Raw genomic sequence first — 26,816 nt, 5'->3', positions numbered from 1 at the left:
GTATCTATTTATTAAGGTCCTACTATATGCCAAGCATTGGGCTAGGTACTGAAGATACAGTGGAGAACAAGACTGGCAAGTCTTCTGCTCCCATGGAGCTACCTTTCCAGTAGCGGACGCAGAGTGTCATAAAGGAAGCAATAAAAGAAGGCAATGACTTAGAGAGTTAGAGAGAGATGGAGAAAGCTTTCATGCTGGGAGAGGAAAGGGGGTCAGGGAAGTCCTCCTTGAGGTGACACTTTGGTTGCCATGTATTCATCTGGGGCAAGTGTTCCAAGACGAGGCAACAAGTGCAAAGGCTCTGAGAAGGAGGATGAGTTTGTCACATTTGAGCATCAGAAAGAAAGCCAATGTGGCTTAAGCATGGTGAGGAAGGAGGTGAGGCTGGAGAAAGGATGGAGTCAAGACTTCTAATGGTATAAGCCATGGGAAGGATTTATAACTGGTGTAGTGGGAAGCCTTTAAAGGGAGTGACATCTTCAGAATTATATTTTTAAAAGGTCATTTTAGCTGCTGTGTGCTAAGTTGGGATGTCAGTGTATAATCAATCGGGATGTCAAGTACACAGTTAAAATATATTAACCTGCATCAATCAGAGTCCTATGGAATATATGTATATATACATTGTGTGTGTGTGTGTGTGTGTGTATATATATGTATGTATATATATAGTGTATATATACACTATAGTATATATACACTATATATATACATACATATATATACACACACACACACACACATATAATCCCACAGAAGAGGTCTTGGCTACAAATATAAATTTGGAGGTATATAAGTGGTATTTTAAGCCACATAGCTAGATGAGATCTTTAAGAGAGAGGAGCAGTTGGCCAAGAACCATGCCAAGTACCCAGAACCGAAGAAGAGAACCCGAGCCCTGAGAGTTGGGCAGAGAAAATGGAAGCAGCAGGGAAAACAATGACTGGCTCTAAAAATAAGAGCCTCCTTTAGAATTCTAGGTTGTTTGTCCATTGGCAGGGTGGTCTTCTCTTAAAGGGAGTGTCAAAATTGCAATTCAACTAATATTCACTAATCACCACTACGTGCAGGGTGCTATGCCAAGTTCTGGGGAAACAAAAACAGATAGGACTCAATCCTTGCTCTCCAGGAATTCTCAGGCCAGTTAGGGACACGGACCTTTAGGCAACTAATTTAGGATCAAGGAAGCCTGGTTTTGGTGCCTTAATAAAGGCAAGAACAGCAAGAGCACAGAGGCAGAGAGATGTACCAGATATTGTGAAATGACTTTACCTATATCACCTCATGTAATTCTCTCAATATAAATAACTATTGTTTTCCTAATTTTACAGAAGAAGGAACTGAGTCTCTAAGATGGAGGATATACAACTGACAAGTAATAAAGTCTGAATACACAGCCAGGTCTGTCTGACTTCAGAGCCCAAGTGCTTAATCACTCTTAGATATTGTGACGGTCTGACAGAGCTGGAACATAAGGTTCCTGGGAAGATGGAGTGTCCAGAGAACAAGGCAGAGGGAGATAAAGAGAAAAGGGGGAACAGGGCCGAACTAGCCCAGGCCTTGAATGCCAGCTGGAGGAGTTTGGATTTAGTTCCTCTGGGCCAGAGTTTTTCAATATCAGCACTATTGACATTTGGGGCCAGATAATTCTGTGTGTGCTGGTAGTGGGGTGGGGGTAGAGGGCTGTCCGCTGTATTGTAGGATGCTTAGCAGTGTCTCTGGCTTTGACTCATTAGATGCAAGTAGCACTGCCCAACCCCTGACAGTTGTGACAACTAAAAATGTCTCCAGACATTGCCATATCTCTCCTGGTGTGTGTGTGTGTGTGTGTGTGTGTGCCCTCGCACACGCATGTGCTAATTCGACCACTAGTTGGGAATGGCTGCTCTAGGCACTAGTCGGGTGCAGTTTTAAAAGGAGTATGACATGGGCTGGGCACGGTGGCTCACGCCTGTAATCCTAGCACTTTGGGAGGCTGAGGCAGGCAGATTACCTGAGGTCAGGAGTTCGAGACCAGCCTGGCCAACATGGCGAAACCCAGTCTCTATTAAGAATACAAAAATTAGCCGGGCATGGTGGCGCACCCCTGTAATCCCAGCTACTCAGGAGGCTGAGGCAGGAGAATCACTTGAACCCAGGAGACAGAGGTTGCAGTAAGCCAAGATCGTGCCATTGCATTCCAGCCTGGGCAACAGGTGAGACTCTGTCTCAAAAAAAAAAGAAGTGTGACATGATGAACATTAGAACATTAGGAATGCTCATTTAACACTAGCAACTTAGCTCAGTGTGGTGCTGCATGACTGTAGTCCTAGGTACTCAAGAGGATGAGGCTGGAAGATCACTTCAGCCCAGGAGGTCGAGGCTGCAGTGAGCTATGATTACGCCACTGCACTCCAGGCTCAGTGACAGACTGAGACCTCACCTCTAAAACAAAAAACAAAACACCAACGACTTCTGTTATAACAAGCACTGTTACGTTCATAATGTGTTAGCCCTTGTGAGAAATTGTATTATGTTTCAATTCTGGTAAGCTGGAATCACTTGTACTACTTTGGTTACATTCCCATGGAGTCTGTTCATTTTCTGTGAAAGGATAGATTGAGTTTACCATGTGCTCCTCAAGGGCAGTGAGCACAGTGGCTTCTTTGTTTTTATATTCTAAGTTCCTAGCACAGTGAATGTTAAATGAATAGATGAATTTTAAAAAAATTATTATACACATATTTATATTAATTTTTAGAATATCATGCTTAGATCAGAGATTTGTCTTAAGTCTAATATGTAGTAAAAAATAAGCATCTTTATTTGTAAGCAACAATATCTGTTTTAATCTTTTGATCCAAAAATGCTACAAGCTGATAAAATGTGTAGACTTTATTTTCAGGTCTATTTTCCAGATGAAAAAAATCCATGTGATATTTGCAGCATCCACAGGGTTTTCTTCAATCTGTAAGAATATATTATTAATTATTCACTTGTCTTACTCCATTTGTGCTACTATAACAAATTACCTAAGACTGGGAAATTTATAAAGAACAGAAATTTATTTCTCACAGTTCTGGAGGCTGGGACATCCAAGATCAAGGTGTCAACTGCTCTCTGAAAGCTGCTGTCTGCTTCCAAGGTGGTGCCTCTTGCTGTGTCCTCACCTGGAAGAAGAAGGCAAAAAGGGATGAACGTTGTGTCTTCACGTGGCAGAATAGATGGAGGGACCAGGCTGCTCTCTGAAGCTTCTTTTATAAGGGCATTAATCCCACCTATTAGAGCAGGGCTCTTATGGCTTAATCACCTCCCAAAGGCCCCATTTCATCTCAAAACCATCATCTTGGGGTTTAAGTTCCAACATATGAATTTTGGAGGGACACATACATTCAAACCATAGCGCCACTATATAAAGCACTTTGGGTTAACTCAATGTGATTTAATTCAATAACTATGGCGCTACCCCTATGAACCTAGCACTAGGAGAGATATAAAAGCACAGTAGTTATCCTCTAGATATGTCTAATGAAAGGGATGTCAGGCTTACAGGGTATGCCTCACTTTGTTCTGTCTATTACCAACTGGGTGATCCTGAGTTCATTGAGGCCATATCATGATTTTGGTGGGCTCTAGGCACTTTTGCCCTTATGGACCCCTTCTTCCATAAAAAAGTATTTAAAGATATATTTATGACTGCATCAGCATAAAGACAAACACAAAACAGGCTGGATTCATTATTATATGTTCATTATTATTATATTCATTTTTTTCTTCTGGTTTTAAAAGAAATTAAAATTAAAACATGTTTTCTTAGGCTCCTGTAAGTATTATGGGCCCTAAGCACTGTGCCTACTGTGCCTAATGGGTAAGTCGGCTTTGGGGCCAAGTATTAACCTCATCTAGTTCTCATTTCCCTCTCTGTAAAATTTTGGTCTTGAAGGGTTATTATAAGGATTACTTGAGGTACTTAGAAGTTGCATAAGATCAGAAACCAAGTCCGATTTGTTTTCCACAGTGTACCTGGAGCACTTGGCACAGAATAAGCACTCAAAAAGATGAATGTGAAATTACTAACATAGTGTCAGGGTACAGTAAACACTTGATAAATATCAGATTTAGTTCACCAGACCTCCCAGGGGACAGTTCAGGACATACATAATAGATATCAGAAAGCTGTCATGGATGGTACAGACCCTGAATGTCACAGGAATTCAGATCAGGAAGGATTATGTGGATCGGTCGGTTAGCATGCTTTTTAATTTTTTATTTGTTCAGTGCATCCATCCCACTTAACTGCAGCCATAACACTGTCATTAGCAATGTAGGTAGGAAAAGGATGTGTTCAAAACCATCAATTCTATACTTCAGCCTGGTATATTTACATATGCAGGGAGTTGTACCAGCATTGCCCTGTAGCTCCAAATCCTCTGCAGATTTAATTACAAAGCTACAAAATGAGTGCATAAATTATGCACTAAGGCCCATGTTTGGGAAATTACTGTGTAGTCCTGGGAATTAGATAGGAGGTTAGATCTTTGTAATTGATATACTTCCACTTAAGGGTTGAAACCCTGCAGATCAGTGAGAACTTTGGTCTAAAGACAGTTTGTCTGTGGTTCTGCAGGGCTAGCTGGACATTTAAACTCCAAACACTAGCTATTGGTAGGAAAAGAACTTTGCGGTTATCCAGTCCTGCTCAGGTCTCCCTCTTCAGCTTCATCTCCCCCATGGGTTCACTTGTCCCATCACATCTGGAAGATGCACAATAAATAGTATCAAGCCTTTTGCCTTTTCCTATACTGTTCTCTTTGATGGAATATTCTTCCCCTCTTCATTCTGGGAAACCCCAAAGAGAGTGCCTGTTTCTAGTAGCTACTCTACAAGTATTAGTTTCTTCTTCCTGAGTAAGAAGGCAAAGGTTTCATGTCAGTAAGCTCAGCTCAAATACTTTTCCTTGTGAAAGCCCTTCCTACCTTCCTAGGAAGAAGAAAAGAAAAGAAATGCACCTGTATTGGACACCAATTAAGTACAAGCACTTTGCTGAGTCCTTTGCATTTACCATCTTGTTTAATCCTCAGGGCAATTTTGTGCAGAAGGTATTCTTATCCTCAGTACCTAGGTCAAGAACTTGCTGTCTAAATGGTTAAGTAACTTGGCCAAAATCTCTCTGCTAGTAAACAGCAGAGGTAGAAATGGAATCCGGTCTGCCTGGCTGTCTCCCTCAGGCCAGTCAATTGTTCCATTCTTGGGGCTCTTAAAATTCTTCCATCATGCCTCTACCCTAACACGTCTCACTGTATGGTAATTATTCATATACTTTCATAACCTGTCTCTTTCATGAAACTTTTTTTTTTTTAATTGTTTTTTTTTTTTTTTTTTTTGAGACTGGGTCTTACTTTGTTGCCCAGGCTGGAGTGCTGTGGCACAATCACAGCCCTTTGGAACCCTGACCTCCTGGGCTCAAGGGATCCTCCCACCTCAGCCTCCCTTGTAGCTGAGACTACAGGCACAAGTCACCACACCCAGCCGATTAAAAAAAAATTTTTTTGTAGAGACGAGGAGGGGGGCGGTGGGGTGTCTCACTATGTTGCCCTAGTTGGTCTCAAACTCCTGGGCTCAAGGGATTCTCCTGCCTCTGCCTCTCAAAGTGGTGGGATTACAGGCATGAGCTGCTGTACCCAGCCAACTAAACTCTTGAATCAGAGAGCAAATCTTACTTCTTTCTGTATCCTCAATGCCTGGCACAAGGACTAGCATGCAGTGGGTGCTCAAAATATGTTGATGGAATAAGGTAAATAATAACAAAACACTAGGGCTGGGGTGGTGGCTCACACCTGCAATCCCACCACTTTGGGAGGCCAAGGCAGGAGGATCACTTGAGTTTAGGAGTTCAATGTCAGCCTGAGAAACATGGCAAAACCCTTTCTCTGCAAAAAATACAAAAATTAGCCGGGCATGATGGCATGCACCTGTAGTTCCAGCTACAGTGAGGTTGAGGTGGGAGAATCACTTGAGCTCAGGAGGTTGAGGCTGCAGTGAGCCATGATTGTGCCACTGTACTCCACCCTGGGCAACAGAGTGAGACCCTGTCTCAAAAGAAAAACAAAAAAACACTTTGCAGTTTGCAAACCCTTTTCAAATATATGATTTCACTTAAGTATGAATAAGCATAAGATAAAGTTCCTGCTTTTGTTAACTAGCAATATAAACAAGAAAACAAGTTATGTGCTGGTGAAACAAAAAAGCACAAAATAGTATCAGGAATAACAGTATTGTATACAGATAAAGTAAATTTACTGAGGCCAAAGAGAATGAGAACCGAGAACAAGATTTTTAGATTTGGAGAGAAAACGATCTTACAGCTCTATTTAGGGAACTGGATGGGACATTTTAAGTACCTTATGTTATTTCATCCTCACAAAAACCCAATGAGGTGCATGGTACTGCCTCTCTTTCCTAGAAAGTGGACAAAATCTTAAAGAGGTTAAGTGATTTGCCCTGTCACACAGCTGGGTTATGGCAGAGCCTAACCCATAGAATACTATGTTCTAGTCTCTAAGAGTCCTCTTCTTTTTTTATTGTAGTTGTATTATTCTGTGCCTATATTTTAGGAGATACTAGTAGTTAATATATTTCTCTTTATAGGCAATAAAAACATTTCAGCCAGGGTCTTCTGGCTAAGCCCTGTGGTGTATGTAGTAGAAAAAGTATGTATCTTGGTTTGGGTTGGAGTGCAGGCAAATTATTTAGGATATGATATCAGTAAACCTGGGTAGGAGTTGGGTAGTAAGACAGAAGTGAAGATAGTCAATAATGTGTACATTATTAAGCTAGTTACCATAGTGGGCAACTGGACCTCAATTATGCTGCAGAACTCTGGGAGACAGTGCAGGGCACATTCAGGGTATCCCAATGGAGGGGTGAGAAAATTGGGGTATTATTCAACTCCCTATACATAATTGGTTCTGATAACATTAAGTCTCCGAAACTCCCAGCTTGCTCTGTGCACAGGCCAAGCATGTTCCCTGGTCAGAAAGAAAGACAGAAAACCAAAATCTTCAGGCAATGAGCTGCGTATGTTCCCTATAATAGCCTTCAGTGTCTAGAAGTGAATGCCAGGAAATATGGACAGGAAACCAATAGCATCTGCTACAGAACATAATGGGATGCAAATACTGCCTCTACCACTTCATTTTACATTTTAAAAAATTCATTAGGGCTGGGTACAGTGGCTCACGCCTGTAATCCCAGCACTTTGGGAGGCTGAGGTGGGTGGATCACCTGAGGTCAGGAGTGCAAGGCCAGCCTGAGCAACATGATGAAACCCTGTCTCTACTAAAAATACAAAAATTAGCCAGGTGTGGTGATGGGTGCCTGTAATCCCAACTGCTCGGGAGGCTGAGGCAGGAGAATCACTTGAACCTGGGAGGCGGAGGTTGCAGTGAGCCAAGATCCCACCATTATACTCCCGCCTGGGCGACAGAGTGAGACTCTGTCTCAAAAAAAAAAAATTTTCATTAGGTATTTATTGTAAGTCCATCATACACTAAAGGGATTAGCAGACTGGTTTTGAAGATCAAATATGGCTAGCTTCATGGTTTCTTTGTTTGTTTTTGAGAAGGAGTCTCGCTCTGTCTCCCAGGCAGGAGTACAATGGTGCCATCTTGGCTCACTGCAACCTCGGCCTCCCGGGTTCAAGTGATTCTCCTGCCTCAGCCTCCCAAGTGGCTGGGAATACAGGCGCCTGCCACCACACTTGGCTAATTTTTGTATTTTTAGTAGACACGGGGTTTCACATGTTGGTCAGGCTAATCTTGAACTCCTGACCTCAGGTGATCCACCCGCCTCAGCCTCCCAAAGTGCTCGGATTACAGGCGTGAGCCACCGCACCTGGCCTAGCTTCATGTTTTTGTAAATAAAGTTTTATTGGAACACAGCCATGCCCATTCACTTATGCTTTTGCCCTACTACATGGCACAGTTGGGTGTTTCTGATAAAGAACATCTGGCCCTCAAAGCCTAAAATATTTTACTATCTGACATTTTATAGAAAACGTTTGCCAACCCCTGAGTTAGATATTTGGGATACTGAGATGAATAAGATTATTCCCCTCTCCTTAAAGAGTTTGCAATCTAATGAACAAGACAAATGTGCAAGCCAATAAAGGCAGGAGATTATTACAAGTGCTACAAGAGCCATTTAAATAAGGGAACTGGGATTTCTAACTAGTTGGAGAGATAAATTAAGAAAATCAGCCAGGAGCAGTGGCTCACACCTGCAATCCCAGCACTTAGGGAGGCAGAGGCAGGAGGACAGCTTGAGTCCAGGAATTTGAGACCAGCCTGGGCAACATAGTGAGACCCCATTCCAAAAAACAAAAAAGAAGATAAAGAAGAAAATCTTCATAGAAGAGATGACAGACACTTTTATAGAGTCCTGAAAGATGAGTAGGTATTTTCCAGACATAGAGGAGTAAAAACATTCAACACAGAGAAGACAGAAATAGCAGAAATGTCCCAAGGATCAATAATGACATGAATTTAGGGAACTGGTATCATATTTGGAGGTGGGGAGATAAATGACACAAAAAATAAGTCTGGAAGTAAGGAATTAAATTTTATCTTTTCTTTAGAAATATGACTGGCTCTCAGCCGGGCGCGGTGGCTCACGCTTGTAATCCCAGCATTTTGGGAGGCTGAGGTGGACGGATCACGAGGTCAGGAGTTCAAGACCAGCCTGGCCAACATAGTGAAACACTGTCTCCACTAAAAATACAAAAATTAGCTGGGCGTGGTGGCAGGCACCTGTAATCCCAGCTACTCGGGAGGCTAAGACAGGAGAATTGCTTGAACCTGGGAGGTGGAGGTTGCAGTGAGCCAAGATCACGCCACTGTACAGAGCTAGACTCCATCTCAAAAGAAAGAAACAAAGAAAGAAAGAGAGTGAGAGAGAGAGAGAGAGAGAGAAATAAAAAGAAAGAAAGGAAAGAAAGAAAGAAAAAAGAGAAAGAAAGAAGAGAAAGAAAGAAAAGAAGGAAGGAAAGAAAGAAAAGAAAGAAAGAAATGTGACTGGCTCTCACAGTCAGTGTGGAGGCTAGGTTTAAGGTAGCAATAGCGGAGTGGATAACGCCAAGCTACTGTAGCAATCCAGGCATTAAATGGTGCAGGTTTGAGACCAGTAAGTAGCAGTGGACATGGAAAGGAAAGGCTGTGTGATTCCAGTGCAGGCTGGTTTAGGTGCCCCTCTTTGCCCAGAGCATGTTTACCCCTGGCTTGGCATGTGTTGCCCTGTGCGGCAACACAGACTCTGAGATCCTTGAGGACAGGAACTACGTAAGACTGATCTCTGTATCTTCAGCACTATCTTTAGCACTTTAGGATTCAGCATAGAAATGCTGTTCATTGAAGGCTACTTGCTTGGAAAAATGTAGTGAATTAATATACTGCAAATTTATGGCTGTGATGATTTGTCTTTAAGTTATGGGGACCCAGGTGGATATAAAATGAGGAAGAGGGCATGGGAATTCTGCAAGACTTCTGGTTGGCACAGAAGGCTGTTGCAATCTGACAGGATGTCCCTGTTTGAACAATAATGCTTGCTTATTTCAGCTCCTTAAGGAGGCAGGCATATGATTATAAATGGCAAATGCCTGGCAGATTCAGAGCTGACATAATTACCTGGGTGGTACTTTTTTAAAATATATTTTTTATCCTTTACAAAATGGCTTTTTAAGTAGTTACAAGTACAATGTCTGTTAGTTGTAGAAAATTTGGAAAACATGCCAGGCGCGGTGGCTCACGCCTGTAATCTCAGCACTTTGGGAGGCCGAGGCGGGCAGATCACGAGGTCAGGAGATCAAGACCATCCTGGCTAATACGGTGAAACCCTGTCTCTCCTAAAAATACAAAAAAATTAGCCGGGCATGGTGGCGGGCGCCTGTAGTCCCAGCTACTCGAGAGGCTGAGGCAGGAGAATGGCGTGAACCCAGGAGGCGGAGCTTGCAGTGAGCCGAGATCGCGCCTCTGCACTCCAGCCTGGGCGACAGAATGAGACTCCGTCTCAAAAAAAAAAGAAAAGAAAATTTGGAAAACACAAAAGTATAAAGAAAAAACATAAAACCAACCATAATCCCACAAACTACAGGTGTTTTTTTTTCTTTTCTTTTTCTTTTTTTTTTTTTTTGAGACAGAGTCATGCTCTGCCAACCAGGCTGGAGTGCAGTGGCGCGGTCTCCGCACTGCAACCTCCCTCTCCTGGATTCAAGTGATTCTCCTGCCTCATCCTCCTGAGTAGCTGGGATTACAGGCGTGCACCACCACACTCAGCTAATTTTTGTACTTTTAGTAGAGACGGGGTTTCACCATTGGCCAGGCTGGTCTCAAACTCCTGACCTCAAGTGATCTGCCCGGCTCAGCCTCCCAAAGAGCTAGGATTACAGGCGTGAGCCACCATACTTGGCCTACAGATGTTTTTCTGTAGTATATCTATGTAATCTTCTGGGTAGATAGGTATATTTTTTATAAAATTGGAATCATACCGTGTGTGTATATACGCACACAACTTTCCATCCTCCCAGCTGTCTTATTCCCACTAAATCTCTCTTTAACCTCAAAGGAGATCCAATCCAATCTCTTGGCTTCTTCCTCCTTATCTATTCTCCTTTCCTGCCATAATCAGCCTAGATCTCATGAGCTATGTCTATCTGTTAGCAGCAGTGAATCCATACGGGTTTGCAGCAAGCTCAATCCTCACCTCCTTGGAGGAAAGAATTTGACCAAGGGGAATATGGCAGAGTGAGAGACTGACTCAAGTTTTAGAGCAGGAATGAAAGTTTATTAAAAAATTTTAGAGGAGGAACGAAAGGAAGTACACTTGGAAGAGGGCCAAGTGGATGACTTGAGAAATCCAAGTGCTCCATCTGACCCCTGACTTGGGGTTTTATACATTGGCCTGGTTCCAGGACTTGCATCTCTCCTCTCTTGATTTTCCTTGGTGCAGGCTGTCCACATGCACACTGGCCTGCCAGCACTTGGGCGGGCCGCATACACTGTATTTACTGAAATTGAGCATATGCTCATTTAAGGCGTTTTTCCCTTACCAGTCTAGTGTTCCTAGAGGAAGATCATACACAAGTTAAATTCCACCATTTTGCCTCTTAGTGCACATGCTTGAGCCCACTCATCCAACTCCTGAGATCTTCTCAGGAAGCTGCTGATCATCAGCTTCAAGTGCCTTCTGTCTGCTGGGTGACTGCCTTTCCCTGGCACCAGCTGCGACCAATTATTATTTTATTTAATTAATTTATTTATTTGTTAAGATGGAGTCTCACTCTGTCACCCAGACTAGAGTGCAGTGGTGCAATCTCAGCTCACTGCAAGCTCTGACTCCTGGGTTCAAGTGATTCTCTTGCCTCAGCCTCCCCAGTAGCTGGGATTACAGGAGTGTGCCACCACGCCCAGCTAATTTTTGTGTGTGTGTGTGTGTATTTTTAGTAGAGAAAGGGTTTCACCATGTTGGCCAGGCTGGTCTCAAACTCCTGACCTCAAGTAGTGATCCACCCACCTCAGCCTCCCAAAGTGCTAGGATTACAGGCATGAGCCACTGCACCTGGCCTTCAATGATTATTTTAGAGAGATAGTTTAACAATCTCCTGACCATCATCTGATGGTCACCTGACATTCCTGGGTGGGGGCGCTTTCCTGCCCTGCTCTTGTCTGCCTAACTACCTACTCTAACATATAGGCTAACCAGCTATTCTCAACTCCTTCCTTCCTCCACCTACCTTATAAATTTCTCTCACCTTGGGTAATTCTAGTGATGTACCTCCTATGTTCCTAGACACAGGTTGCTGAGAATTGCTGGGGGAAAAATAATCTCTCAACCATTCAAAACAAGATAAGCCAATGCTACCAATAGTTTGTATGTTTAAACTCAGCTGGACCCTTATTGCTACTTCCATCCCTTTTTTTTTCACTTCACAGAGCCCTTCCCTCTTGCCTTTTACACTTCATCACCTTCTTAAAGTTCACTATCGAATTCTATGACCTCCCCTTCCCCCTTCCTATCTGTTAATGACCTAATTCACATAGAAATAGAGTTCACCAAGGAGAATGCCTCTTAATTTCCTGCATTTGATCTTGAAGTATTTTCCCTAGGCCTTGGCTTTCTCAAGCCTCTCTCATTTTTCCCCATTCTAATTATTGATTCTTAATCTTTTTTCCTGGTTTCTCTTCTTTTTCCTCTTCTTTAAATTTTGCTGTCCTCTAGGGTTCCATCCTGAACCATACACTCTATCCACGTTCCCTGATCTCAATGTTTCCCATAACTTCAGCTACCTTCTCTCTCCTTTTTTTTGTTTTTTAGAGATAGGGTGTCACTCTGTCGCCCAGGCTGGAGTGCAGTGGCACCATCAAGGCTCACTGCAGCCTCAACCACTTGGGCTCAAGAGCTCCTCCAATTTCAGCTTCCTGAGTAGCTGGAACTACAGGTATGTCCCACCATGCCTGGCTTTTTTTTTTTTTTTTTTTTTTGGTAGAGACAGGGTCTGGCTATCTTGCCCAGGCTGGTCTCAGACTCCTGGCTTCAAGTGATCCTCCTGCCTCATGCCTCAACCTCCCAAAGTGCTGTAATTATAGGCATGAACCACCACTCCCGGCCAGCTACCGCCTCTGGATTAAAACTCAAATGTGTAATTCCAGCACTGGTTTATTTCTTGAGCTCCAAATTAGAATATCCACTTGCCGGCTGAATGTCAATTTTTTTTTTTTTTTTGAGATGGAGTTTCACTCTTGTTGCCCACGCTGGAGTGCAGTGGCGTGATCTCGGCTCACCACAACCTCCACCTCCTGGGTTCAAGCGATTCTCCTGCCTCAGCCTCCCGAGTAGCTGGGATTACAGGCATGTGCCACCATGCCCGGCTAATTTTTTGTGTCTTTAGTAGAGATGGGGTTTCACCATGTTGGCTAGGCTGGTCTTGAACTCCTGACCTCGTGATCTGTCCGCCTCGGCCTCCCAAAGTGCTGGGATTACAGGCGTGAGTCACCGCTCCCGGCCACACATATCTTACAATGTAGAATATTCTTGTCACAATACACTGTGGATGAACTCATTAAGGACGCTGTGAGATAATTGCTACCTGAATTAGAATGTGTAATTCACTGTGGAACATAGTAAAGGTAAGATTAGTGCTATCTGGGGGTGGGCACAGGTGTGGGTGTCCAAAGAGACTCTCAAAAAGGAACTGATATTTGTTGTTGTTGTTGTTGTTGTTTTTGAGACAGAGTCTTGCTCTGTTGCCCCGACTGGACTACGGTGGCGCAATCTCTGCTCACTGCAACCTCTGCCTCCCAGGTTCAACAATTCTCCTGCCTCAGCCTCCTGAGTAGCTGGGATTATAGGCGTGCACCACCATGCCCAGCTAATTTTGTATTTTTGGTAGAGACAGGGTTTCACCATGTTGGCCAGGCTGGTTTTGAACTCCTAACCTTAATTCAGATCATTTTCACAAACATTCAACACAGGCTGCTATGCCCCAGGCAGTATTGTTATATTGGAGATAGAGAGGTGAATATGTCACTGACCTCAATGAGATTTTAGCTGGAGAAGCTACTTTTTCCTTGACTATCATTTATTCAAGAGAGTGGCTTGGGAGAATTAGCTCCCTAATCTCTATGAGCTCCTCTCAACCAACCCAAATAAGTACAAAGCGTAAATAAAAACGGTTTCTGGCAATTCAGCTTCCCTAGCCTTCCCTGACCCTTTTATTCAGATTGCCTGCTGCTGCTAAGCAGATTGCCTGCTGCTTTCTGTTCCATGTTGTCTACGTGAGGCACTGTGCTAAGCCTGTGGATGCACATATGACTGAGTCCTCAAAGAACCCAAGAGATAGGAGAACCAGGAGCTCAATGAGTAGATGCAATAGGTTGTCCCAGACACTGTTACATGTTTGTTCAGGGTGTAGATGGGGCTGTAAAGAATGAAAGGTCACTTCCATCTGTGAAGGAGGGTGTTTGTAAAATGTTTAAAGCCCAAGGTAGCTGAGATGTGGGTCTCCAAGGGGACACTGGAAGGAGAAGACAAAAGATCAGTTCATTCCTCTTTTTCTTTCCTTAGAACACTTACAGAACCTAAATCTCCTAAAATATTTTCTCTCCCTTTCTCAACTCTCTTTTGCCTGAAAATCATAGCTTTTCCTAAACTTGATGTTTCATTTTCTTGCTCTGTAGCTAGTGGAAAGGGTGAAAAAAAAAAAAACCAAAAAAACAAAACAGGACTGTGAACAAAACAGGCTATGCCTTATTTTGCTTCTCCCAAATATAAGCATGATCTTGTTTCCTCTACACCCAGCAAAGGACAGTCAATGTCTTGTAGGTTTCTGTGTTTTCCCTTAATAAAACAACACTCTAGAAATGTTGTTTTATTTGATGCTTGACAAATACCAATTAAGAAACATGACAACAATAACAGCAATAACAAAAAGCAGTTGGTGTGAAGTTTAGGAAGAGAAGACAGCAAACCAACAACAACAGAATGCATTATGAAGTAATTTGTACCTACACTCTTGGCTGTGAAAAGTTGGAAATCATTTTTGCTAGAAACTAAGGGAAAAAATTAATGGTCTAAACAGCTGTGTAAAGGAAGGAAACTTCCTATTGAGAAACACAAGCCATTCTTGTTCTTCCTTTTTAAAAACAAAACAGGCCAGGCACAGTGGCTCACGCCTGTAATCCCATACTCCGGAAGGTTAAGGGGCAGGGGGTGGATCACCTGAGGGAGGAGTTTGAGGCCAGCCTGGCCTACATGGTGAAACCCCGTCTCTACTAAAAATACAAAAATTAGCTGGGCATGGTGGCGGGCGCCTGTAGTCCCAGCTACTCAGGAGGCTGAGGCAGGAGAATCGCTTGGACCTGGGAGAGGGAGGTTGCAGTGAGCTGAGATGGCACTACTGCACTCTAGCCTGGGTGACCAAGTGAGACTCTGTCTCTAAATAAATAAATGAATAAATACATACATACAAAACAAAACTTGGCTAAATGATTATTCAGTTACAAAAGTTAGAAACCTTGGTATTATCTCTGATTCTCCTCACTCCCTCCTCATTTAATTCCATTGCTTAGTGAGTTTTAAAATCTTATCTCCAAAATGTTTCTCAATAAATATACAGAATAGTATCTTTCCTATTCTTCATCCATGCTGTCATTGTCCAAACTGAAACTCTCTATTGCTTGATTAGCTTTTTAAAACTCTCTTTGTCTTCTTATCTCATCTTGCTCCTCTCCATTTTGTCCTCAATTTTGCTGCCAGAATGGTCTTTCAAAAATCATGTCTTTAGTTTAATATTTATTGATATTCTGAATGGCAGGATGAATCTGTCCCAGCTCCTGTCCTTGACGAGTTTTTGATGTTTTACAGTTAACATTGACTCTACCTTTCAGTTCTGAGTCTAATCCTCTTTTTCTGCTATGCATCAGCTGCCACATCAGTTCCACAAGATGTCAGTCACTGAGGAATGTAGGAACTACAGCCGATGTGTCTCCACCATGTGTAACTTTAGCTAATTATTTAAAGAATGTAGTTTGACACTTTGTGTAGAATGTAGAAAAAGTGCTGTGGAAATGGACATGGTTTTATGAGTCAAGAATTGCACTTGATCCTGGCTTTCCCTGATGACCTGTGTTTTGACATTTGAAGCTAAGTAGAGCCTGCTGATGCCTGGTGACCCTGATGAAAGTTAAAACTGATTTAGAAGTTGTTGATGTTGCCTGTGTCATGTCCAAGACATTTATTTACTACACTTAATCTTAGCCAAATGACTGAGAAGTGATCAAGACATTTATACATAAATAATGCAGATATAGCTTGCTGCTGGGGTGAAATGGATCTGGCATGCAAAGACCTAGATTCTAATTCTGGTTCTGCTGTTTACTAGTTGTGTGACTTTTGGCAAGCCACTAAATAACTCTGTGTTCTAGTGTCCTCATATTTAAAACGGGTGTGATAGTACAAATCTTGAAGGATTGTTGAGGGGAATAAAGGAAACAATGTAACTGATGGAGTTTAGCACAATCCTTGAAACTTTTTGGTCAGTTTCAATGGAACACATAATTCAGATCAAACAATAATTATTAAGCACCTTCTGTGTGCCAAGAACTGGGCTAGTTTCTAGGGCTACAAAGATAAGGCCTGGTTCCTGCTGTTAAGAAGCTAATGGAGGGATACTAATGAACACTATGTGAATTTTTTAACTCAATCTGAGTCATGATGTTTCAAGATCCCCACAGTTTGCTTATCCCAAAAGACATCCACAACATGAGCTATTCTGCTGATTAGTCTGGAACATCAAGTTTCTATAGGAAGTGTATAGTGTGTTTTGAGGAGGCCATGTAGCATGATGAAAAGACAGGTATGTGTTTATATGGACTCAGATACTCGTTAATTCACTAATTAATACTCTTAGGTACCTGGGTAAGTTTGTTCATTTCTTTGAATCTCAGTTTCCTTATTTGTAAAATGTGGAGATTAAAATACGCACAGAGTTATTGTGATGATTAAATGTGATAAGGTATATAACATTCCTGGCACAGTCCCTGGCATAGGGTAGATAATAAATGATGGAATTAATAAGAAAAAATATATCCAAAAGGAAAGGGAAATGGCTTTGTACCACACTCAGTTGCATGCATGGTTCATGTCCTGGTTAGCTCCTGAATAGGAACCATGTCTCTTAAACCAAGCCTTGTCTTTTCTTTCTTTCTTTTTTTTTTTTTTTTTTTGAGACAGGGTCTTGATCTGTTGCCTTGCCTAGGCTGGAGTGCAGTGGCGCGATCTCTGCTTACTTATCCTTGACCTCCTGGGCTCAAGCAATCCTCCTGCCTCAGCCCCCTAAGTAGCTAGTACTACAGACATGCGCCACCACAACCTCGCTAATTTTCAAATTTTTTGTAGAGACAGGCTCTCACTTTGTTGTCCAGGCTGTTCTTTGTTGCCCAGGAGTTTCACTTTGTTGCCCAGGCTGGTCTGCAACTCCTGGGCTCAAGCTGTCCTCCCACCTTGGATTCCCAAAGTGCTGGGATTACAGGCATGAGCCACTGAGCCTGGCCTGGCTTTCTTGAAGATGCCAAACGTCTACCTTATTCCCAGAAACCTTTATTAAATTGTAATCTGTAGAAAAGAGGCTATCCCAAGGAAAAGAAAGGAAAGGAGAAACAGGATGCTCATTTTTTTTGGCTGCTATCCCTTTCAGATATACTCTTATTTACTTCTTTTACAAATTTCTTGTAGAGATATATTCTTATTTACTTCTTTTTCACATTTCTTGTAGAGACAGTGTCTCACTCTGGCATCCAACTCAGGCTGGAGTGCAGTGACGTGATCTTGGCTCACTGCAGTCTTGACCTCCTGGGCTCAAGCAATCCTCCTGCCTCAGCTTCCTGTGTAGGTAGGAATACAAATGTGTGCCACCATAGCCAATAAATTTTTTAAATTTAAAATTTTTTTTTTTTTTTAGAGATGGGGTCCCGCTATGTTGCCCAGGCTGGTCCCAAACTCCTGGCCTGAAGCGATTCTCCCACCTCAGCTTCCCAAAACACTGGGATTACAGGTGTCAGCCACCAAGCTCGGCCCACACCACATTTCTTTGGGAAAATTCTAAGAACTAATATTTATTTATTTATTTATTTATGTATGTATTTATCCTGTTGCCTGTATAACTGCAGAATAAGAGCTAATATTAATTGAGTGCTTACTATCTACCAGGCTCTGTTCTAAGCTCTTTACCCATAAGAGCTCACTTAATCCTTGAAACAACCTTTGTAGACAGCTACTATTGTTACTCACATTTTAAAGAAGGGACACCGAGGCATAGAGAGGTTAACGAACTTGCCTAAGGCCATATAGCTACTAACTGATGAATCTGGATATTAAAACCCTGGTACTATGGCACCAGGATCCGCATTCTTAACTACTAAGCTTTGAGCCTCTCCTAAACTAGAAATAGAAACTTGGCCCAGCGCAATGGCTCACACCTGTAATCCCAACACTTTGGGAGGCCGAGGTGGGTGGATCACCTGAGGTCAGGAGTTTGAGACCAGCCTGGCCAACATGGTGAAACCTCGTCTCTACTAAAAATACAAAAGTTAGCCAGGCATGGTGGCGAGCGCCTGTAATCCCAGCTACCTGGAAGGCTGAGGCAAGAGAATCACTTGAATCCGGGAGATGGAGGTTGCAGTGAGCCGAGATCGTGCCACTGCTCTCCAGCTTGGGCGATAAGAGTGAAACTCCGTCTCAAAAAAAAAAAAAAAAAAAAAAGAAACAGAAACTCATTCATTTCTATACCATCTAACTACTGACCCACTGGTATCTGAACCCATACTCTCTGCTCTTCCTTCTTGTTACTTTGGATAAAGTATCTCTGCTACTATCAAAAGTCAACCTTTGCACTTGGGCTTGGGTTCTCAGTCTTTTCCTTTCTTTCTTTTTTTATATTTTATTCCAGTGTTTCGCCAACACAAAAAGAGGTCTCAATCTTATGAAGGGCTTCACTGCTGCTATTCTCTCTTTTCTCTAGGATGTCCCCAGTTTTTCCCTCTCTTGAAAATCAGCAAAATAATATTCTCTAGTGTCTTCAATCTAAATAATAATTTTAAAAAAGGACAAAGAAAGCCCTTCCCTTGACCACACCTCCGTTTCCAGCTAGTGCCTCATCTTTTAGTTTCCTTTTTAGCTCTTTCTCTTGATATTTGCACGGCTGGCTTTTTCTTATCCTCCATATCTAAGTTTAAAGCCACTTCATAAGAGGTCTGCCCTAACCACCCAGTATAAATTAGCTACCCATTGACTTCCTATTAAAATAATTTATTAAATTATTTGCAGTGTTCATCAATATTGGATATTTTTCTTGTTTATTTGTTTAGTGTTTGCTTTCATCACAGAATTTAAGCTCTGAGACAGCTTATTCACTGCCGTATTCCCAGGACCTCCAACAGTGCCTAGATATAGTAGGTGGTCAATAAATCCTTTTTTTTGTGTGTGTGAGATAGAATCTGGCTCTGTCACCCAGGCTGGAGTGCAGTGATGCAATCTCGGCTCCGAGGTTCAAGTGATTCTTGTGCCTCAGCTAGGACCACAGGGTGTGCCACCATGCCCGGATAATTTTTGTATATTTAGTATATATGGGGTTTCACCATGTTGGCCAGGCTGATCTCGAACGCCTGACCTCAAGTGATCTGCCTGCCTCGGCCACCCAAAGTGCTGGGATTACAGGCGCGAGCCACCGCGCCCGGCCAATGAATACTTAAATTGCCCTTGTAGGCTGTTAGTGATCTATCCCTACTTCTTTGACCTTATCTCCCACTACTTTCTCCCTGGCTCACTGCTCCACGCACACTGACCTCCTTGTTGATCCCTCAAGATGCCACGCTTACTCCTAACATTTGGTCTTTGCATTTGCTATTCCTTCGTCTTGGAAGGCTCTTCCACCAGGCTCCCTCCTTCACTTTCTTCAGGTCTTTGCTTAAAAGTTACCTTTTCATTCAGGCCTTCCCTATTTGGGAATTTAAAATAGCAGTCCCAGCGCTCTCTCCTTCCTTGCTTATGTTTTTCTCCATAGCATTTATGATTTTTTAATGTACGATATAATTTACTATTTATTTTACCATTTCCCTCACCTTCATGAAGGCTCTGTTGTATCCCCAATGCCTAGAAGAATGCCTAGCACAAAACAGCGAATATTTATTAAATGAATGGATTTGTGGAATCAATGCAAAACAGCGAATATTTATTAAATGAATGGATTTGTGGAATCAATGCATAAATGAATATCAGATATGAAATCTTTTTGAAATGGAAGGTATCATGGCCAGTAAAATTATTAATATGTTCATAATCTTTTTTCTTTACTCTAATCCCATGACAGATTATAAATAATCTTAATAGAATATTCACGTTTGCATTCTCGCATCCCTCGCATGGAGTCCTACACACAATAGGCGCCCTAAGAAAGCGTGTTTGACTTGATCGCTGGAGCATCTGCCGGCACCGCCCAGGACCCGCCCAGGACCCGCCCAGGACCCGCCCCGCCCCCTGCGGCCCCGCCCCCCGCATGCTGAATGCCATATAGGCGAGTGACGTCAGGCCGTTTGTTGTCATTGGCGGCTCTCAAGATGGCGTCCATCATGGAAGGGCCGCTGAGCAAATGGACTAACGTGATGAAGGGCTGGCAGTACCGTTGGTTCGTGCTGGACTACAATGCAGGACTGCTCTCCTACTACACGGTGAGTCCTTGGAGGGCACAACTCCAGGCGCCTCGGAGCCGCGTTTCCTGGGTGGAGGTGGGGGACCGGGGTTTTAGGTGGCTGGGTTGAGGTTGCTAGTCTGGGGGTGCCGCCGTACGCGAGGGTTCCCTTGTTGGGGAGGGCTTTACGTCTCGGATAGCCAATGAGGGTGAGGGAGAGAGGGGCGCAGCCAATAAATAGAAACTAGCTGTCTGATTTATGGGTTGGGGGTGAGCCAAGTTTCTTTTTTAGGGTGCGCTATTAAGCGGTAGTGGGGTCCGGCATGGTTGTGAGCGGATAAGAGTGATCGTAGTCATGGCTTAAAAGGTCCAGTCGTGCGGTTCATGCTGTCTTCATATGTTGTCATGGACTTTACACTGTCCCACCAAGGCCCCGTAGCCGGCCGCACCCCTTAGCTTCCCTCCAGGGATTGAAGAGCTCTGCTTCCTCGGAGGAGTGGCCACAGGGGCCGGGACAGGTCCAAAAGTGACCAGCCCTCGGGCAACACCAGGGCGTCCGAAATCCCTCCAGTCGGTTCAGGTTGTGTGTCTCATTCAAGGGACGCATCCCTCTATTTAGCGGGAGGCGAGCTCAAACGACGCCTTAACTTTTGAGTGCCGAGGATTTCCTACACGCGAGACTCTTGTCAGCGAAGAGAGACAAGTGATAGTGCAGTGTCCCCTTACAGTTATATTCTGGGTTGAGGGCTTCAGTGTTGTTAACATGAGTTGGTGGCCATGGACAAGTAGATGAATTGCTATGAATCTTATGTGGTTTTGTGTGTGTGTGGTTTTTTTTTTTGAGACGGAGTCTCGCCTTGTCGCCCAGGCTGGAGTGCAGTGGCATTATCTCGGCTCACTGCAACTTCCGCCTCTCGGGTTCAAGCAATTCTCCTGCCTCTGGCCTCCCTAGTAGCTGGGATCACAGGCGTGCGCCACCACACCCTGCTAATTCTTGTATTTTTAGTAGAGACGGGGTTTCACCATGTTGGCCAGGCTGGTCTTGAACTCCTGACCTCAGGTGATCCACCCGCCTCGGCCTCCCAAAGTGCTGGGATTACAGACGTGAGCCACTGCGTCCGGCCTTGAATCTTATGTTTTGACTATCCCCTCCACCCTCATCGCATTCGATATGGAAAGTAGGTGGTATTAGGGAGATAACTTACTTAGAAAGGTACTTTCTCTGAATGGTGTATAGTTGACGATAGCCGATATGAGGGAAGAAAATACTTAAAAGGACAAAATAGAATGCCCAGAAAGCTATAGAAAATAATAGAAGACAGAAAGAAAAACATGATTATGGAAGAAGGATTAAGGTTGATGAGAGAAGGGGGACACTGAATTTATTTGTTCATTTAAAAAATATCATTGAGCTGCTATGTGCGTTTTCATGCCAGCAAGAATAGACAGTAAAAAAGACATTCACTGTTCCTCTTCTCTGGAGCTTATATACTAGCTTGGTGAGTCCTTTAATTCATTTCACTCCTAATAACTCTGCAAGGTGGTTATTCATTATCTCCATTTAATATCCCCAGTTACAGTTTTGAAATCTGAGGCTCCAGGCTTTTAAAGCCATTTGCTCAACATCACATAGCACTAAGTGATGGAATCAGGATGCCAAATTATTGACTTTTTCTACTAAACTTCACTTTCACTACAGGAAGGAGAAAAGTGTAAGTTGTGAGTTACTAAAGGCAAGCTTGCAAGAGTAAAAGTATTACTTTCATCATCCTTCAACTATCAGCTTTCTTTCTCTACATAGTTTTTAAAGGGAAAAAGACTAAACCTTAATGAGTCTTAAACACATTGTTCAAGATTGTCTTTAGGTAGGCATGAAAGAGAGGCAACTGAATATTATATCCTGAAAACTCTGGAATTTTGAAAGCCATGGCTTAGATAAAGGAAAAGTAATATTGGGTTTAAGTAGATGTAGTAATCAGAAAATCCCGTAAACTCTGTTCAAGATAGAGTGATTTCAGTGAGTGACACTATGCAGTTAAGTTACTTTACAAATCCCAAATTTGTGTGGATCTGAATCTAGGACCATACTGGAGAGGTCCCCAGCTGAGCTTCTTCAGAATGCCTAGCCTAGAAAGAATCTTCCTTTTTCCCCTTTTTCTTCCTTTCATGTATCCTTTTTCTGCTTTGTTGCCCTTTTGGTTTTTGAATACTTGGACAAATATCTCCTTTCTTACTGGCTAAATATAGGGTTTAAAAAAATACTTTTTTTCCCCCCTCAATACTTATCCTTCTTTTTGAGACTAGATTCCCTAAAATATTATCCTTGCCAGAGGAAGGAAGTATCATATTTCTCACTAACGGCTGTTTAGAAGATTTTTTTTTCTTTTCTAGTTCCTTGATATTAAAGTATTTGCTTACAGAGAAACAACAGACAATTGTTGTACCATCTTGTGAAAATAAAATGATACCCAATCTCAAATTAGAGGAGGTCTAGTGAAGAGGGGAAAAGGATAGATATTTACTTAAAAGGGAAGGTAGGAGACACATTGGATATTGGCAATGAATTCCACACACATGACATTATTTCAGTCCATTCGGCTTCTGAAGGATTTGAAGGTAACATATTAATGATTTGCATGCGGCTAATAACTTGTAGCTACATCTTCCAGGAAGAATATCTGAATTAGTTGTGTAGCCTTCCAAGCAAGGCAGTGAATAGCATAACTTTATTTCTTGTTTCCAAAATCACTTGGCCTGTAGTCTGTCTCTGTGGTTGTTAATATATTCTAGGGTGGTCCTGCAAACCCTGAACTAAACTAGAGTGACCTTGCTTTAGAGTTGGCCTTACTGAGAATTGTTCTTGAGGTAATCTCAGGATTGAGTTAGGATCATTGCGATTGCTGTGAACTGAATAGATTTACACAAGCCTCACCTTAGTTGAATATTTATTAGATGAAATGGCCAGGGAGAACTAAGGATATAAATTTGGGAACACTATGTGAGCAACTAATTGTTTATATGGCTCATGATCACAAAAGAAGATATGGAAGGAAGGAAATTGGGGGAGGTATAGATCTATGAGGAATTGGAAGTTTAGAAAGTTAGAGGAGTTTGTGCCTTTTGTTAATTTATGAAAGGTTACTGAGTACCTATTGTGTGCCTGGCACTTTGTTAGGAAGTGGGGTTAAAGTGGCAAATAAGATGGAAATTGTTCATGCTCTCATGGTACCTATAATATGTTGGGGGACATACCAGATAAGAGCTGTGATAGAGGAAGCACAGGGGGATACATAGGTGGGCTACTTGACTCAGTCTTGGAGGGTTAGGAAAGGTTTCCTTGGAGAAGCAGGTTTGTTTTGACTTGAATGATGAGCAGAGATTAGCCGTATGAGCAGAGAGGGAAAAGTGCTTGAGACAAAGGGAATAAAAGTTTTTTGGAGGAGACAAGAGTAAGCAGCTTGTCAGTTCTGGAGGTTGGGCTGTGAGGTAGGTAGCAGTGAGAGATGAACTGGGGAGCTAAGCAGGAGGATAGATAATGAAAGGCTTTCTTGGCAAACCATGTTAAGGAATTTGAACTTTATCCCCAGGGCAGTGGAGAGCTATTTCAGTGTTGTAAGCACTTTTTTTTATTATTGAAAAATCTTTTATTATAGAAATTTAAAAAAATTAAATCTATTTTATTTATTCATTTATTTTGATAAGACTGGTTAATTTTGTATTTTTGGTAGAGATGGGGTTTCACCATGTTGCTGAGGCTGGCCTCGAACTTCTGGGCTCAAGCATTCACTTGCCTCAGCCTCCCAGAATGTTGGGATTACAGGCGTGAGCCCCTGTGCCCAGCCTATTATAGAAAATTTTTAACATTCATGAAAGTAAAGAGGACAGTAAAATGAATTCATTTCATCCAGCTTATACAAGTATCAACATATGGCCAGTCTTGTTTTACTAGTACTCCCATTAACTGCTTCCTCCTCTATTGAATTATTTTTAGAGCAGATCCCAGACTATTATTTCTTTGTGAATATTTCAGTATGTGGCCAGGCATGGTGGCTCACACCTGTAATCCCAGCCCTTTGGGAGGCTGAGGCGGGGGGATCACCTGAGGTCAGGAATTCAAGACTAGCCTGGCCAACACTATCTCTGCTAAAAATACAAAAATTTGCCTGGGGCAGTGGCCCGCGCCGGTAATCCCAGTTACTTGGGAGGCCGAGAATTCAGCCTCTCCCTTCAAAGAGAATCACTTGAACCAGGAAGTGGAGTTTGCAGTGAGCCGAGATGTTCCCACTGCACTCCAGCCTGAGCGACAAAGCGAGACTCCGTCTCAAAAAAAAAAAAAAAAGAAAGAAGGAAAGTTAAGGTCCTTCTATTTTCAAAAAAATGTTATCAAAACACTTTTATTACAGCTAAATAGTAGTATTTATTAATATCAAATATCCAGTCTGTTCAATTTCCTGGAATGTCACAAACATTTCTTCCTTACCAGTTGGTTTGAGTCGGAATTCCAAACAAGATCTGCATATAAAATTATACAGTCTCTTTTAATCTCTAGTTCTCTCTCTTTTTTTCTTGGCCATTTATTTGTCTAAGACACCAGGTCATTTACTCTGTAGAATTTTCTGCACTTTGGATTTTGTTGGAAGCATCATTTTGGTGTGTTTAAACATGTTCCTTTGTCCTCTGTATTTCCTATATAAATTGATAATTTGAGCTGAAAGCTTAATCAAATTTATTTTTTTTCTTTTGGGCAAGAATATAGGTGGAACCTATCAAATCAAGAGGCATATGATGTTAGCTTGTCTCTCTATGATGTTAAAATTGATCAGTAGGTTCAGGTGAAATGTTTTTTTTTTTAAAGAATATGGTTGCAGAGAAGTAATCAGGAGGTCGCTTTTGATGGGATTTAGTGATTGGATGTGAGTGAAAGGGGAAGAGTCTGAAGACATCCAGGTTTTCAGCTTGAGCTGGTTGAATGATAAGAAGGAAGATAGGAAGAACAGGTTGGGGGAGAGAAGTGGTTGCTTTGGGGCATGTTGAAATTGACATAAAGATGTGTTATAGTCTGGAGCTTAGGACAAAAATCTGGGCTGCATATCCTCTTATCAGTCAGTAAAACATAAAATAAATCTGGGCTGCAGATAAATATTAGTTTTTCATATATGGAGAGTCGAGAGAGTGAGTAGAATAGAGATCTTTGGATAGGACTCTGGAAAATATCACTGGATTTAGTTATCTATTGCGTTATGACAGATTACTCCAAAACGTAGCAATTTAAAACAACAGTTTGTTACCTCATAGTTTCCGTGGGTCAGAACTTTGAGTTCTGGCTCAGGGTCTCTTATGAAGTTGTAGTCAATATATTAGCCAGTGCTGCAGTCATCTGAAAGGCTCGACTGGAGCAGGAGGATCAGCTTCCACGATGACTCACATGGCTGTTGTCAGAAAGCCGCAGTTCCTTGCTGGCTGTTGGAAGGTGGCCTCATTCCTCACCAGGTAGCCTCTCCACTGAGCTGCTTAAGTGTCATCATGACAGAGCAGCTGGCTGTGATCCAAGTGAGAGCAAAGAGGAAGCCTCAATCCCTTTTATGACCTAGTCAGAGACCACCACTTCTGCCTTATTCTGTTCATTAGAAACAAGCCATTAAATTCCACTCATGCTCCTGGGGATGGGAATTTCACACATGAGGTGGGAAATTAGGCTTTATCTTTTGAAAAGAATTTGTGGACAAATTTTAAACGACCACAATCACAATTTAAGGGATTGGCAGAGGAAAAAAGCTTGCACAGGAGAGTGAAAAGGGATGCCAGAGATGTAAGAGACAAACTAGAAGAATGTGGCAGTCATGGATGGCAAGGTGGAAGTAATAAATAGGCTTGAATACTGCTGAAAGGATTAAATAGATGAGATCTAAAGCATATCCATTGGATTGATGAACATCATTGATGTTCCTAGGGAGAGCAGTTTCCATGGAGTAGTAGGTATGGAATGCAGGTTGGAGTGGCTTGAAGAGTAAAGAGGAGGCAGGAAGTATATGAAGTGAATGGAGGTTATTCAAGATGTTTCATTGTAGAAAGGGCAAAGAGGACATGGAATGTGGAATGGAGGGGAAAAGTTTCTAAAATAGGAATATGCTTAAATGGTGTAGGGATGGGAAGCAAGGTCCATGTTAAAAATGAGGATACAGTCAGGACACAAGGAATATAGTAAAGATTTAGGGCAATGACACTGGGAGCTGGAAAAAGGAATAGCTAAGGAATAGCTAAATATGATTTGTTTAGTCATTACCCACAAATGTTTAACCCTCTTTCTTGATTTGTGTTGCTTTTGGAGAGAGGGTTAGAAACTGAATTAGTAAGTTACCTGGGCTACTCAAGATATTCCTTGTAAAAGGAGTCATTAGAGAAATCATATGTTCTTTGCTGTTACACACTGTCTGGAAGAGACTTGTAATGACTTTGCATTTTAAAACCACTGCTAGTCAAAACACATTTAAGTGTTATTTGGCAGTCTTTAGCAATGTTTAGTAGATGATAAAAAAAATCTACCATCTAATTATTGGATTTTAGATTTTTAAATAGTTTAAATGTATATATTTCTCTTGCAAAC

General features: G+C 42.2%; 1 protein-coding gene and 1 long non-coding RNA gene across 9 annotated transcripts in view; one reads left to right on the top strand and one right to left on the bottom strand.

Moving 5' to 3' along the window:
- Positions 1-2,807: 2,807 nt before the first annotated feature.
- Positions 2,808-25,755, bottom strand: LOC129059202 (uncharacterized). Its single transcript, XR_008524927.1, has 3 exons — positions 25,501-25,755; positions 3,055-3,149; positions 2,808-2,947 (listed from the first exon to the last, which is right to left on the bottom strand). It is a non-coding gene; the product is annotated as an uncharacterized LOC129059202 (long non-coding RNA).
- OSBPL9 (oxysterol binding protein like 9) overlaps positions 19,895-26,816 on the top strand; it is a 172,315-nt gene continuing 165,393 nt past the window's right edge. For 6 of the 8 annotated variants that reach the window (XM_009250060.4, XM_063712158.1, XM_054521254.2 and 3 more), the window contains exon 1: positions 20,073-20,252. In XM_009250060.4, coding sequence (XP_009248335.2) covers positions 20,088-20,252 — 165 coding nt within the window. In that variant the 5' untranslated portion in view covers positions 20,073-20,087. 8 annotated transcript variants of the gene reach the window in all.

The sequence above is a fragment of the Pongo abelii genome, chromosome 1 (assembly GCF_028885655.2).
Source record: "Pongo abelii isolate AG06213 chromosome 1, NHGRI_mPonAbe1-v2.0_pri, whole genome shotgun sequence".
Classification (NCBI taxonomy): Eukaryota; Metazoa; Chordata; class Mammalia; order Primates; family Hominidae; genus Pongo; species Pongo abelii.
The sequence above is the reverse complement of the archived record's forward strand: the minus strand, read 5'-3'. Positions and strand labels throughout refer to the sequence as shown.